Raw genomic sequence first — 14035 nt, forward strand, 5'->3', positions numbered from 1 at the left:
ATGTTTATATTACAAGCACTCTTAAATGTTGTATTAAAAAATTAAAAAAAAAAGTTAGTTTTAACATTTAAAAGTGCTTATATGATGAGTGTTCCAAAAGGTTATCTTACATCATCCTTTAGGAGCGCTTTTTAAAAAGTGCTCCTAAAGGTTAAAATATGTAGGAGGGCTTAAAAATAAAGCGCTTCTAAAGGTATATACAGCAGTGCTTATTCTTTATTAAGCACTCTTGTGGGTTGTTTTTTTTTTTTTGAATTTTTATTTAATTCTAGTTTTAACAACTTGAACCTTGATAATAGATATTGCTTGATTCTTTAGTTCTTTTTCTCTCAAAACCCTCCCTCTCCATCCTACCTTCCAACTTTCCTCTTTGGCTGCGGCAGTCAGCAAAAGATGAAGTGAAGGGGAGAAGAGGAATTGAATATGCTTTGTTTTTTTTTTTTTTAAAGTGAGGTGGATGACACCTGCCACTTAAGCAAGTCAAGTCAACTAACGGTCAAATGTTTGGATTTATTAGTTCAAGGCAGCATTGCACCATTTTTAAAACATCAAGGATAACATTACACCTTTAAATATTTAAGGATACTAGTTATACTTTAAGAAATACTTTAGGTAGATTTGTCATTTAACTCAGAATTAATAAAGCTTAAAATTTTTCTTGATTCAAGAAGTAATAACTAATCCATAATATTTAACATGAAATTTTAGTTTAAAAAGAACTGGTGTAGTCATAGAGAGCAGGGTGACATTTTTTTGGTATTCATTATATATTGAATGGCGAATAAATAGTCATGTTAATCATTGAAAAATTAAGATATTTCATTCAATTCGTTGAAAGCCCCCCAAAACACTCGCTAGTAGATAAACAGCAGGATGCTTCTACGTTTCAATTTTTTTTTTTAAATGTGATTCCCTAAACACCACTTTTCATCTCATATAAATCGAGCACATACAGATCACAGCTAGCATGCAAGGGCGGCAACAGAACTCCTAGGCATTTTAAAAGGACTCAACGCTATTTGTCAAAGTGAGAGTTATCTCAAAATTAAAGTGTTCACTTATTGAGACCCTAACAGTCATCTATAACGAGTTCTCTCCAAATTATTCTCTTTTCAGCTCCATTAAAAGGATCAAATATTTATTCATATACGTAACTAAATTTTCACTTTTCATCACATCTCATCATGTTGATCGTGAGACGCTCAACACATACATAATTCACCTCTTAGAGGTTGGACCTTTCTCATCTCTAATCTAATCTAATTTAATTTATTGCGTTTTGCACGACTTATGTCATGGGTTTTATTAAAAAAAAAAATCAGAGAGCATAGCTTGCAAGAATAAATAAATACTCCAACATTGCAAGAGCAAACTTGAATCTTGAATGGAAAAATTTCAGTGAGACTCCCTTGACTTGACTTAATTTCAGTCATACCTCTTAAAATTATAAAATTCACTGCACAAAGACAGAAATGAAATTAAAGAACTGATTAAAATAATATTATTATTTTTGGTGATATGAATGACTGATGTATGAAAAATGAATGAGTGATATATGAAAAATAAACAATTGATTTAGATAGAATTTACAATTCTTATTAATAGCATAACAATACTATTATACAAGGACAATTTATTTTTTTAAGAAAATAGTAAAAAGAAAAGGCTATAAAGTTGCTAAAAAATTATTATATTTATTAAGCGAACATTATAAACAATACGTTACAGTAATAAACACGATCAATTATCTTGATTATTTCAATATATAAAAATAATAAATAATATTCCATTAACAAAATTATTTATCAATCCTTAGATGAATGAGATATTAGGAATAATATCAATTTATAATAAATATTAACATCAAAACTACCATTGAAATTAAAATACTATATAAAGTTGGACGGATAGATAATTTCCACGCTGATCCATTTTTCCTCATTTCTTCTGCTCATACGCACTTGGTCAATAATTACCATATCCAATTAACTCTATAATTAACTGAATCTTAATTGGCCACTTGTAATTATCTCTAGTTAATTACAAGCATGCCTCCACGGGAACGACCACTGTGCAGCACCAACATGTCCATCAATCATTGCACCTGTGTGATCACCAGTTATCATATAATTATATGTGCACATGTTTTGATCGTGGATATTTCACACGAGAGAACAAATAATTAATTATATTAATCAAACTAGATCAAATGGGTCTCTACATGAGTAAAGTAAATTCCAATGAAATAAACAAGTGGGACAAACACGGCCATATTAATTAGCCTATGTATGTATATACGGTGGTAATGTCAACTAACTTTGCTTGCGGGGAAGGCAAAGTAGATGTGCGCAATGAACTGGCTACATCTTAATATGTACAAGGTCACACGTGCATGCATATATTCGCTCGATTAATGTAGGATAACAATAGACGTTATTTTTTATGATTTATTGTACAGACTAATTTAATAAAAAATTATTATTTTTTAAAAAATAGTAATAACTATACTAGGATTAAAATTATAATAACATAAATAAATTTATCATTCATTTTATTTTAAAAATTATATTGAATAAGTTGATATGGTCTTTTATTATAAATATATTCTTCATATTTTATTTAAATCATTAAAATATTATATATTTAATAAGTTTTTAAATTTAACTATTTTTTGTTTAGTTCAAAGGGGGTAAAATATTAAAATAGAAGATGTAAATTTGTAAATTTTATATGCCCCACTTATAATTTTTTCCAAAGCACCCACTCACCCCAACGGAGCCACTACACTACATATAAAGACACACATGCATGGATATATAGATAGTTATACATATATGACGTGTTGCACCGATTTTTGTTCCTTATTTCTTCTTCCCTTGCTTGCCCTACTCACCCTTTCCAGTTGACTCCATAATCAAATTAACCAAACCTTAATTACCACATTTAATTATCTCTGATGATCTGCCTCCACTGGAACACTGTGAAACACCACTGTCTCCACCGTTATGCCTGGTCCGAACCCCAACAACACTCCCCATTCATGTCCTTCTCCTGTGTTGGCTTTTCCTTCGCTTATTGATTTCTTCCTCATTCCATCCATTATGAATAGAACACATGCACTTGTGAGGTTCCCATACTCGCTAAGAATTTGCCTCGATTCTTGCAGCTTCTCCTTCTCCAATCCAAGCTTCATCTCCACTTGATCTAGAGTGGCTTGTCCACCCAGGTAGGCGATCCAGAAAATGGAGTTACAGTCATTGATGCCTATCGGCGCCAATGCTTCCGCGAAGTAATCCTCGATGTTCTTTGAGATTATATCCGGCACGTCTTTCTACAAGTGGAAAGTGAGACCTGCCTCGTGAAGGTGTAGTTTCATGGCGTTGTCGGAGTTAAGCAAGATGGTTTGCATTGCAGATACCAGCTCGAAAATTGGTTGCTCCACGGAGGTGTCAGGGTCAGCACCGACGATGACAGCAGCAGCACCGTCGCCGAACAAGGCTTGGCCCACCAGGGAGTCAATGTGGGTCTCAGTGGGCCCACGGAAAAAGATGGCAGTGATCTCCGAGCAAACAACAAGAACACGCGCCTTTGTTGTTCTTAGCCAAGTCCTTGGCAAGACGGAGGACGGTACTGCCAGCAAAGCAGCCCTGTTGGTACATCATGAGACGTTTGACGGAAGGTTGGAGGCCGAGAAGCTCTGTGAGCCAATAATCGGGGCCGGGCATATCGACGCCGGAGGTAGTGCAGTAAATGAGGTGGGTGATCTTAGACTTCGGCTATCCCCATTCTACGATAGCCTTGAGGGTAGCTTGTTTTCCAAGCTTAGGCACCTCCACCACCACTACATCTTGGCGGACGTCGAGTGAAGAAGCCATGTAAGCACACATGTTTTGACTCGCTTTCAGAAACTCCTCAGTCAAGTGCATGTAACGCTTCTTGATCATAGTCCTTTCACTTGAGAGAACAAATATAATCATATTAATTCATCACACCAAACCAAATGGGCCTCTCTAACGAGCAGATATCACAGTCAGTAAAATTAATGAAAGACACAAGGGATGAGAGACGCAATTACAAATGCGTTTGAATTTTTGTTTGAGGTGGGTCATGTGCTCGCTGTTGGTGGTGCGGAAGTAGTAGTCAGGATAATCAGCCTGATTGACATAGTTGGTCGGAGTGGCGGTGCCGTGGCCAAGATGGTGGCTGCTCCACGAGATCGTTGGGAGATGCGGATCTCGTCGACGGTGACCGTGATCTTGAATTGAAGCAAAAAAGGAGGATATATGTGGGGGTGGGCGTGTGTGCTTGTTTGTGTATATATAGCTAGAGGTTCAGGGGCATTATGGGCAGGTTTGAGGGACCGTGAGCGAACTAGATAGGGATCGTGAGTGAGGGTGCATTAACGAAGATGAGTCGCACTTGGACATTAGTTATATTAAGTGCAATACCTTCTGAATTACTAGTATGTAATCTCCTTGAACTTGACATCTTGGGTTGCACAATACTCCATTCAACCTATTTATAACATACATTTTAGAAATAGTTTTTAGTTTAAAATATAGGATAACTTATAATAATTAAATTATGTTTTTTAATTTTATCATTTCTTGATCAGTATGAAGATATTTAATATAATTATATTATTATTTAAAGTCAAAAGCAAAAATAAAATTATATATCATTTTTTATGATATCAAGAAAAAAAAATTTAATTTTTTTTAAAATATGTGAAATGGTTAAAAGTATCATATAATAAAAGGTTGGAGGGAGTAATTGATTTAAAGTTGTGGATCAAATACATGCCAAACAATGATCACTAATCATTCATAATTTGAATTACTTAAAGTCGACTAATTTTAATTTCATCTCGCATTTCCTTAATTGGATGTAGCTAACACGACTCTTGAAATGTAGCTAACATGTCTCTTGAAATAGAACTGATCTGATTTTCTCCGCATCTTCACGCTGTATAGGAAAGTGTTACCTCAATTTCAATTGCGTTTTCCAAGTTTTCTACTAATAATGTCCAACAAACACCCTCCTACTGTACTCGATCTCCGTGCTGTTCTTCTTCTTTTTTAACTTGCACTACTCTTTACTCGTAGGATGTTAGGTGTAAATTGACTTGACTTAACATGAAAAATCTCATCCCATATATTAGATAAAATTGGTGGGCTTAATGAGTTTGCGTTGCTTTGGCAGGCGAGATGAAACTCGAAAGTCGATTTGAGACGGGATGAGTTTTACAAGGTATTCGAAGACAGAATGTTATCGTTGCCTATATTTGTTAGAATCTATGGACATTACGATTTCATTTTAAACATGCCAACCGGCTTATCAAATACAATTTTATTTAAGTTATGAGTGAATTTAAATTAAATATTTGAATTTAAAATCTCATATTTAAAATTTATAAATTATAATTTTTTTATTTGAATGATATAAAAATTTTTAAATTATAATATTAAAGTCATTTGTTTGAATTTTAGGTAAAAATTTTAAATTTTAAATTCTCTATTTAAATTTAAAGACAATTTGAACATCAGCCATTTAATCTCATCATGTCGATGTTGGCAAGTTAATCTCAGTTAGTGCCGGCGGTCGGGTCCCAATGAAAGTTGGCTAAAGGCAATGAAGTTGATGAACGAACTCAACGGAAGAGAAAAACTTACATAAAAATTTAAAATATTAAAAATTTAAAAACAATTTTAAATTAAAAAGTGATTGTGGTAGGATGTAGATTTAGATTTGAGTCAAATTTAAATTTACATATTTTTAATTATTTAAATAATAGATTTAGTTTAAATTCAAACTATATACATCCAAACATAACATAATGATAAAAGCCCATATAATCTTGTTAAAATTCATCCAAGTGATTATGAAAATCCATTTACATTGTTTAGGTAATTTTCTAAAAGCCCAATTAATTTTAATTTGGATTTCCTTATGACACGTGATTAGAAGCTAACAGGAGGTGCTTATGCTTTTAAAAATCACAGTTGAGTCTTCAACAACCAAAATTTCTTCTATCTACCCTCTGTCCTCTTCTCCTACTCTCTCACAACCTATTTTTCCTGCATTTTAATTTCCATTCTAGTTTTTTAATAATTTATTTCAACATAATTTTTTCCGTCCCTCTCATTATATGGACTCATCTTATAGACATAAATGAGGCCCAAATATACTATTCAAGCCCACCATTCAATGGGCTTCATTATTCCGTTTTTCATCCCTCAAAACTTGATCTTTTGCTCAAGACTTTTTTTTAAAAAATGTTTAAAATTGTAAACAAATAAAAAGTCGGTCCAGTATTCTTATAAATTATTTTTTCCCTTCAAAAGGTTAAAGGCCGGAAAGCATGGCCCTGTGGGCCCAATACTCCCAACACGGGTATGGAACCGCGCCGCAAATTTCACTATTATGTTGCGCTCCCTTTGAAACGAACAAAAGAAAAGCCGTCCGAGATCATGACACGTGGCATCAGCCGCGAGGATGCCAGGAATTTGAATGCGAAGCCAAGCGCGCAACGATAAAAGCTGAAGTGACCGAAAACCCAACGTTGACCCCACCATGTGCAGCGGTGGGCGACGATGATAGGACAAGTTCAAATTAACCATAGGGACCCACCACCTCCTTCGCACGTGCCAAACCACCTCCTTTCCCTACCACCACCGTCCACCTTCTTTCTTCAAGCCAAATTTCAAAGCCTTCATTCATTCCTCATTACACTTCTTTATCTTCGGTTCCACTCCACACCCACCACTGTACTGTACTTTTAGTCTTCTACTTTCTCTTCCTTCTGCTTCTGCTTCTTATTTTTTGATGAAGCATTGTGTTACTCCCGATCGGGTCTGATCGGAGCTGGATTTTGAGTTTTATAGGGTTGGGAACTGGGGATAGTGTGAAAGGATTGATCTTGTCCAGTGGCTTCCGCGAGAGGAAGAAGGACGGACGGAAATGAACGGAGCTGGGAGACAGGGGCTGAGATCTGCTGCGACGGGAGTGCATCACCAGCGTCAGTACTCCGATAACTTCATGGACAGCTCGTCCAATGGGAGGTGGCTTCAATCGGCTGGTCTCCAACACTTGCAAACCTCCGGAAATCCCATTCCTCCACTTCAGGTTTTGATCTTTAACGTCATGTCCTATTTCTGTTTATCCGTTCCATTTCCACTAAATGCTTGGGAAATCCCCCCCCCCCAAAACCAATAATGTTCACCTGGGCTAGGCAGGATAGCTTGGCTCTTATGTTTTTTCTCCGTATACTGTAATGTGAATGTGAGTAGTAGTACCGTCTACTGGTTATCAACTAACAGTGGGTAGGGGGTTTTCTATTTAACTGACTAGATGATCCTAAGAATCTTGTCTATGAAACTTACCCGTCTTTCTTAATATTGGAAATGTGAACAGGACTACAACTTCTACGGAGGGGGAGGGCAGGGAAACAGAATGCTAAGGAATGCGCATAAGAGCTTCAATGGAGTGAATGAGTATTATATGGAGCCCTCCACACCTCCGGGCAATTATCAGGCTTCTAGTCAGAAAAAGTATGGTGAAGATTCACCCAGTGATTTCAGCCCTGGGCTGTTGGATCTCCATTCATTTGATACGGAGCTTCTTCCTGAAGTTAGTACCTTTACATTTATCAAACAACATGGATTTGATTTCTGGGCTATATAATTGGACAATTACGATTTCTTGAAGTTGGTTATGCTAATTAATGTTTTAGGCCTCACAAAAAGTCTGTTCTATAAGCCTCAAAAATATCCTGGAATGCAAATTTTGTACATTTATCCTGGTTTAAATATTTTTAAAAACTTTTTTGTGTTATTGTAATATGAGAAATCAAGGCATTTGTTGATTTTTGAATCTCTATGTTATGGCAATGTAATTAAATACTTAACTATGGCAGTAAAATTAAATCTTTAATCACTCATGTAAGTTAAATTTTTGGTTTTAAACTAGGATGGTTAGTCTTCTATTTTCTCCTTGTTTGTTGGTGTGGGAAAACATGACTAAGTTTTATTGATATATTTATTGTTTGTTGTGGCAGATGCCAGTATCCAATGTGTATGATGGTACTTCTGCGTATCGGCCTGTCCAGGATAAAAGCTTTGATGACTGTGAACCTTACATTTCTGGCAAACAGACTGGCAGAGCTCGTGTTGCAGAAAACAATCTCCTCAAAAGTTTTTCTGCAGACAAAGAGAAATCCAGTTCTGTGGCAAAAATTAAAGTTGTGGTATGTTCTCTTCCACATCTCAATTCATCAACTACTAGAATTTTTCAGAAACTATAGACATGATCCTTGGTTTTGCATGCATAGACTTTATTTAAATTTCAATGTAGCATCATAAATAATAAAATCAATTAATTTTTTTTTCCAAACTGTTAATAGTATTTCTTGAAGTTTATTGATAAGGTTTGCATGTTCTATCTTAATGCAGGTTCGCAAGAGGCCACTTAACAAGAAGGAAATTGCAAAAAATGAGGAAGACATCATAGAGACAAATTCCAATTGTCTGACAGTACATGAGACTAAACTTAAGGTAAGTTCAATAGTCAAAAGACAAATATAACATTAATTTGATTAATATTTGTGGTTTCCATTTGGTATACTTATCCCTAAGCTTGAAAAAACGTAAGATTAATTATTAGAATCGGAAAACTCATAATTGATCTCCCTGCCAAACATATCTTGTAACAGTAAATCTTTCTTGCTGAAATTGACGTGTGACTTGATATGGTAGAAATGGCCAAATTGTAGGATATAATATGCATATGATAAGTTGTGCTATTCATGCTGCAGAATGTAATAATCTGTATGCTCATTTTAATTTGTACAAAGCCTTACTAAGAGTAGTATCAGGCTAAAAATACAAGTCATGAATTGCTTTGGCAGTTTACAACATATTCCAAACTTACAAATCTCCTCCAGTGTTGACAACTATGTGCAGTTATGTTCACACTATCAAGTGATTAAAAGATTTTGGTATGATCATGTGGTAATTGGTTTATTTTCAAATTTTTAAAATCTCAATACTTTACAGGTTGACCTAACTCAGTATGTTGAGAAGCACGAATTTGTATTTGATGCTGTCCTGGATGAAGAGGTCACAAACGATGAGGTGACTACTTAGTTAGCTGTTCTTTTGAAATTAATGAATAGACAAGATAAGTGCCTAACAGTTGTTACTTTTGGTCCCTTTTATGTTTCCTTAGGTTTATAGTGAAACAGTGGAACCCATAGTTCCAATAATCTTTCAACGCACTAAGGCTACTTGCTTTGCATATGGACAGACAGGTGATAACAGCCTTTTGAATTTGATTTAGTAGCTATAAAATGCTTCACAAAGAGTATGACTATTTGAGAAGTGACTTTTTGGACTTTTAAATTTGATTCCCCCCAAAAAAGAGTGGTCATAGGAATAAAAATTCTGTCCTTTTCATTATATATACTTCTTTAATCTTTATAATGCACAGTTCTGTTCTTGACTTTTTGATGGTTTGTATCTTGTTAAGCATGGTACCGTGAAATAGAATTATAGATACCCCCAAAATGTTTTCATTATCTCTACACTAGTTGGTTCAAAGACCCAAAGGAAATCTGCTATAATTCTGTAAAGTAAATCTATATTCTGCTATGGCCTTTCATTGTGTGCTAGGGTAACTTTGATGGCTTACTTGTGCTACTAGTTATGTAAAATTGAACAGCAAAACACCATTTTCTGCTTTTCTAGGAAGTGGGAAGACTTATACAATGAAGCCACTACCACTTAAAGCATCAAAGGACATCTTGAGATTGATGCAACATACTTACAAGAACCAGGGATTTCAGTTATTTGTGAGTTTCTTTGAAATATATGGTGGGAAGCTTTTTGATCTCCTTAATGATCGAAAGTGAGTTATTCAACCTTTCCTACTTTTGCTAGCACCTCTCTGTTTTATGAAATTGCAAGTTAAAATTGGAAATTGTAACGCAGAAAGCTTTGCATGAGGGAGGATGGTAAGCAGCAAGTTTGCATTGTGGGTTTGCAAGAGTACAGAGTTGCCGATGTAGAGACCATCAAGGAATTGATTGAGAAAGGAAATTCCACGAGAAGTACAGGCACTACTGGTGCAAATGAGGAATCTTCACGGTCACATGCAATACTTCAACTAGCTATCAAGAGGTCAGCTGATGGCAATGAATCCAAGCCTCCCCGTCTTGTTGGCAAGCTCTCCTTCATAGATCTTGCTGGAAGTGAACGTGGAGCAGATACTACTGATAATGACAAGCAGACAAGGTATGCTCCAAGGAGTTTGAAAGAGTATAAGGTGAATTTGCATCATTGCGTAGTTGAGTAATTGTGAAGCCAATTTCTTGTACAAAAATTTAGATAGTACGGCTCTACATGCGGCCAACTTTGGTATAACGATGTACTCTTTTTGTCCAATTTATGTGTTTATCCTCAGATTTTAGATTCTATTATTTTACCCGGTTCATAAGTTTACATTCTTAATTCATTCCTCTTAACTTTATTAAGGAATTTGTTTGCTTCATTGGCTGTTCCAAATTATGTGATGCAGGATAGAAGGCGCTGAAATCAATAAGAGCTTACTTGCCCTGAAAGAATGCATAAGAGCTCTTGATAACGACCAGGGACACATTCCTTTCCGAGGCAGTAAACTAACTGAAGTTTTGAGGGATTCATTTGTCGGTAACTCCCGCACTGTTATGATCTCATGCATATCACCAAGCTCTGGTTGTTGTGAACATACTCTAAATACATTAAGATACGCTGACAGGTAAAACTGAGTTTCTTAATTTTGATTAATCATGTTTCCTCCTTTATTCTTGCATGGCTGCATCACACATTCACGCATATACCACTATTAATGCGCATAAAACAACATAAAACTCATGGTTGTGTATGTATGTTACAAATTGAATGAATATCCAGGGTGAAAAGCCTGTCAAAAGGGAACAACACTAAGAAGGATGTTTCATCTACAAATTTTAATCCCAAAGAATCTACTACTGTTCCCTTATCTTCAATTACTGCATCAACTTTTGAGGATCGCACCGCAGATACCTGGCCTGAAGAAGATGATGGAGATGAATTTAGTCCATCTGAAGAGTATTATGATCAGGTGAAACCATCATGGAAAAAAAATGGAAAGATAGAGCCACACGGTACCACAGATGACAAACTGAAGAAGCCCAATGGTCAGACTCAGATAAGACGGAATGACCTCCCAAAAGCTGAACCTAAGGTTGCACATTCAGACGATGATTTGAATGCTCTCTTAAAGGTGAGATATTGAGAGAACGGTTTACGTACTTACAAAATATAATTTCATTGTAATTTGTGGGATGTTTCATCATTTCAGGAAGAGGAGGACCTTGTAAATGCTCATCGGAAACAAGTAGAGGAGACTATGAATATTGTTAAAGAGGTATTTGGCTGATAGGATCTACTAATCTCGAAACATGTTTTATTATTATTTCTATGGTCGATGCAAGTATCTCAAACTTTGAAATTGAGCCACCCAAATGGATCTTGGTCTTTGACTTGCCATTAAAGTCAGAGACCTGGTTATTTTCCTGAATCTGTTTTTGCATTCCAGGAAAAACGATGTATTTCCTGAGCAGAAAAATGCATTCTTGAAAGTTTATAGCTTTTCTACTTTTAAACTAGAGAAGTCCTGGACTGTGCAAATGCATGGGTATTAATAAGAAATGTGAACACTACCCCCCCACCCCCCCCCAAAAAAAATGGAGAGATGAACAGTACTTGAATAATGAATGTACAGTAACACAAGATATTAGTTTCATGTAACTTTTTGAATTACTTTTTTGCTATTGATGCAGGAGATGAATCTCTTGGTTGAAGCAGATCAACCAGGAAATCATCTTGATGATTATATAGTAAGACTAAATGCCATTCTATCTCAGAAAGCTGCTGGCATCCTGCAGTTGCAAACCCGTTTAACTCATTTCCAAAGACGCTTGAAGGAGCATAAAGTTTTGGTTTCATCTGGTGGCTACTAAATATCAATAAAAAACTCAGTCTGCAACGGCTATATTTCTGAGTCTGAGTGCATGCATTCTGTGATTCAATTAAAGTTTATCTGAATCTGGCATATATTGTAGGAATCTGCTTGTTGATTCATTATTCTGATTCCTACTTTTTCCTCGGGGATTAGAATCTGGAGCATTCATTTTTCTCCTTTCCCTTCTGAGCACACAGGCATGTGTTGGTTTACCAGGCTTGCTTGTATAAAGATCCCCATAAATACCAATGTAGCTCTTATTAAATTTAATTTACTGCTGACTCTGCAGTTGATTATTAATGTATTACACACATGGGAAACTACCAGTCTTTTGGTCATAAATATCCCGGGTTGCGTTGTTAAAGGTGGAGGGATAGGAATCATAATTTTATGGTGCAACTAGTAAGTTTTCCATGTTATGGAACGAAAGGAATCACGTGATAACGTACCCCATAACCCAAAATCAAAGAAGCAAGACCAATAAGTTGTCGCAGCAGTGTTAGTTTTCAACATTTAACATGATTGAAGATATTATGTAGGACTTGTTAATGTAAGCACACGTGATTTGATGATGAATTAAAAAAAAATTGAAGAATGTTTCTTTTTTCCTTGGATTTTTTTTTGAATGGAATGGAAGTGTTATCCAAAGATGTTTACAGATTTGATTTGGTTAGGTTTTTCTTTCACAAATCATTCAGTTTACTAATGTTTGGGGCTTATTTAGTTTTTTATTTAATTCAGTTTGGTTTTGGTTCATGTTTAGATCAAATTTAATTTATTTTTGGAGATCTTTTTAATAATCATTAATATATGTTCATATTCATTAATAATTTTTAACTATTAGTTATTTGCAATGAAAAAATTTCAAGTATAAAAGAATATTTTTTTTAATAATTAATTAGCATGTTGAACAATTTAAAACCAATATATGATTTTTAAAACTGTTAATTATAAAATTATCATTAATAATTATAGATAATATTTAGCTAATTGTAACATGTTTTTACTAATGATTTACAAATAATTAAGCTTTAGAAAGAGAAAAAAAAAATTAGACAAATTTATAAAAAATATATTATAATTATAATAAGATTTGTTTTAATTTGGTTCAAGTTTATAAAAGCAAACCTTTGAACCAAGACAAATCAATTGGTTTTGTTAAAAAAAAAAAATCAAACTAAACTCCATTTATAATTAATGTTCATATCGGTTAGCTTTAATGTAATCAATATGGATTAGTTTAGAAAACCTTATATCCATGCCAAAAAAAAAATTGATAATTGTATATTAGAATTCTAGAGGGGAAAAAGAAAAAACAAAAACAAACAAATACTCCTTATACTTGTCATTTATAAATCGTTACTGAGTAGTTTGAAGTACGAATAATAATAAGCCCCTATCTTACCCAATTTTTATGTATCATACTCATCAATTTTATGTTAGAATAGGGTTAGCATCCAATTTATGATATTTATCCTAGTCTCAAAACGCATGATAGTAGTTTACATATATAATATATAATAATAGAAAGATTTTAGGATATAAATTGACTAGAATTTTTTATTTTTCCTAGAATAAGTGGGTAAAATTTTTTTTCTAAAAACTATCTTCGGCATATGCATGAGAAGAACGTTCCTCGCTCACCTGGCCAAGAGTCCCAGACAGACCAACGAAGTTGCGAAATAATGAAGGGCACAAATGTCTTTTCATTTGCTTCCTTTCCCGCCATTTTCTTGTTCCTTGTTCATCCAGCTCCTTCAACAGTCTCCTTCGTTCAGAGTCGAACCCTGGGTTCCAGAAAATCTATACCCAAGAAACCCCGAGCCAGAAACAAAAAAGCCGAAAAGACGCCAACTTTAATCCTTATGCCAAAGATGAGCTTCACGATGCTTCAATTATGCCTTGTTCGTCACATTAACAACAACCCACGCTATCGTTCCTCTCTTTTCCGCCCACTTCGGTTCCTTTAGATGCGGTTCTGAATCTCCCAGCGTCA

The 14035-nt window shown here is 34.8% G+C and overlaps 1 protein-coding gene and 1 pseudogene across 2 annotated transcripts; one reads left to right on the forward strand and one right to left on the reverse strand.

Annotated features, from left to right (window-relative positions):
• Positions 1-2947: 2947 nt before the first annotated feature.
• On the reverse strand, positions 2948-6575 carry LOC129289311 (chalcone synthase 2-like; annotated as a pseudogene).
• A 131-nt stretch (positions 6576-6706) lies between these two features.
• LOC129287670 (kinesin-like protein KIN-13B) lies at positions 6707-12403 on the forward strand. Of its 2 annotated transcripts, none has more exons than XM_054923893.1 (12): positions 6707-7125; positions 7414-7629; positions 8057-8245; positions 8451-8552; positions 9054-9131; positions 9226-9307; positions 9744-9903; positions 9987-10289; positions 10573-10791; positions 10947-11298; positions 11377-11442; positions 11858-12403. In XM_054923893.1, exons 1-12 carry the CDS (start codon positions 6961-6963, stop codon positions 12035-12037), a joined length of 2112 nt encoding a protein of 703 aa, XP_054779868.1. In that variant the 5' UTR covers positions 6707-6960; the 3' UTR covers positions 12038-12403. The 2 variants fall into 2 exon arrangements, with proteins under 2 accessions (XP_054779868.1, XP_054779869.1); XM_054923894.1 differs by having other exon boundaries at positions 11942-12403.
• The last annotated feature ends 1632 nt before the right edge of the window (positions 12404-14035 follow it).

This window comes from Prosopis cineraria, unplaced genomic scaffold (assembly GCF_029017545.1).
Source record: "Prosopis cineraria cultivar Desert tree isolate PC_DT_omini unplaced genomic scaffold, ASM2901754v1 PC12, whole genome shotgun sequence".
NCBI lineage: Eukaryota > Viridiplantae > Streptophyta > Magnoliopsida > Fabales > Fabaceae > Prosopis > Prosopis cineraria.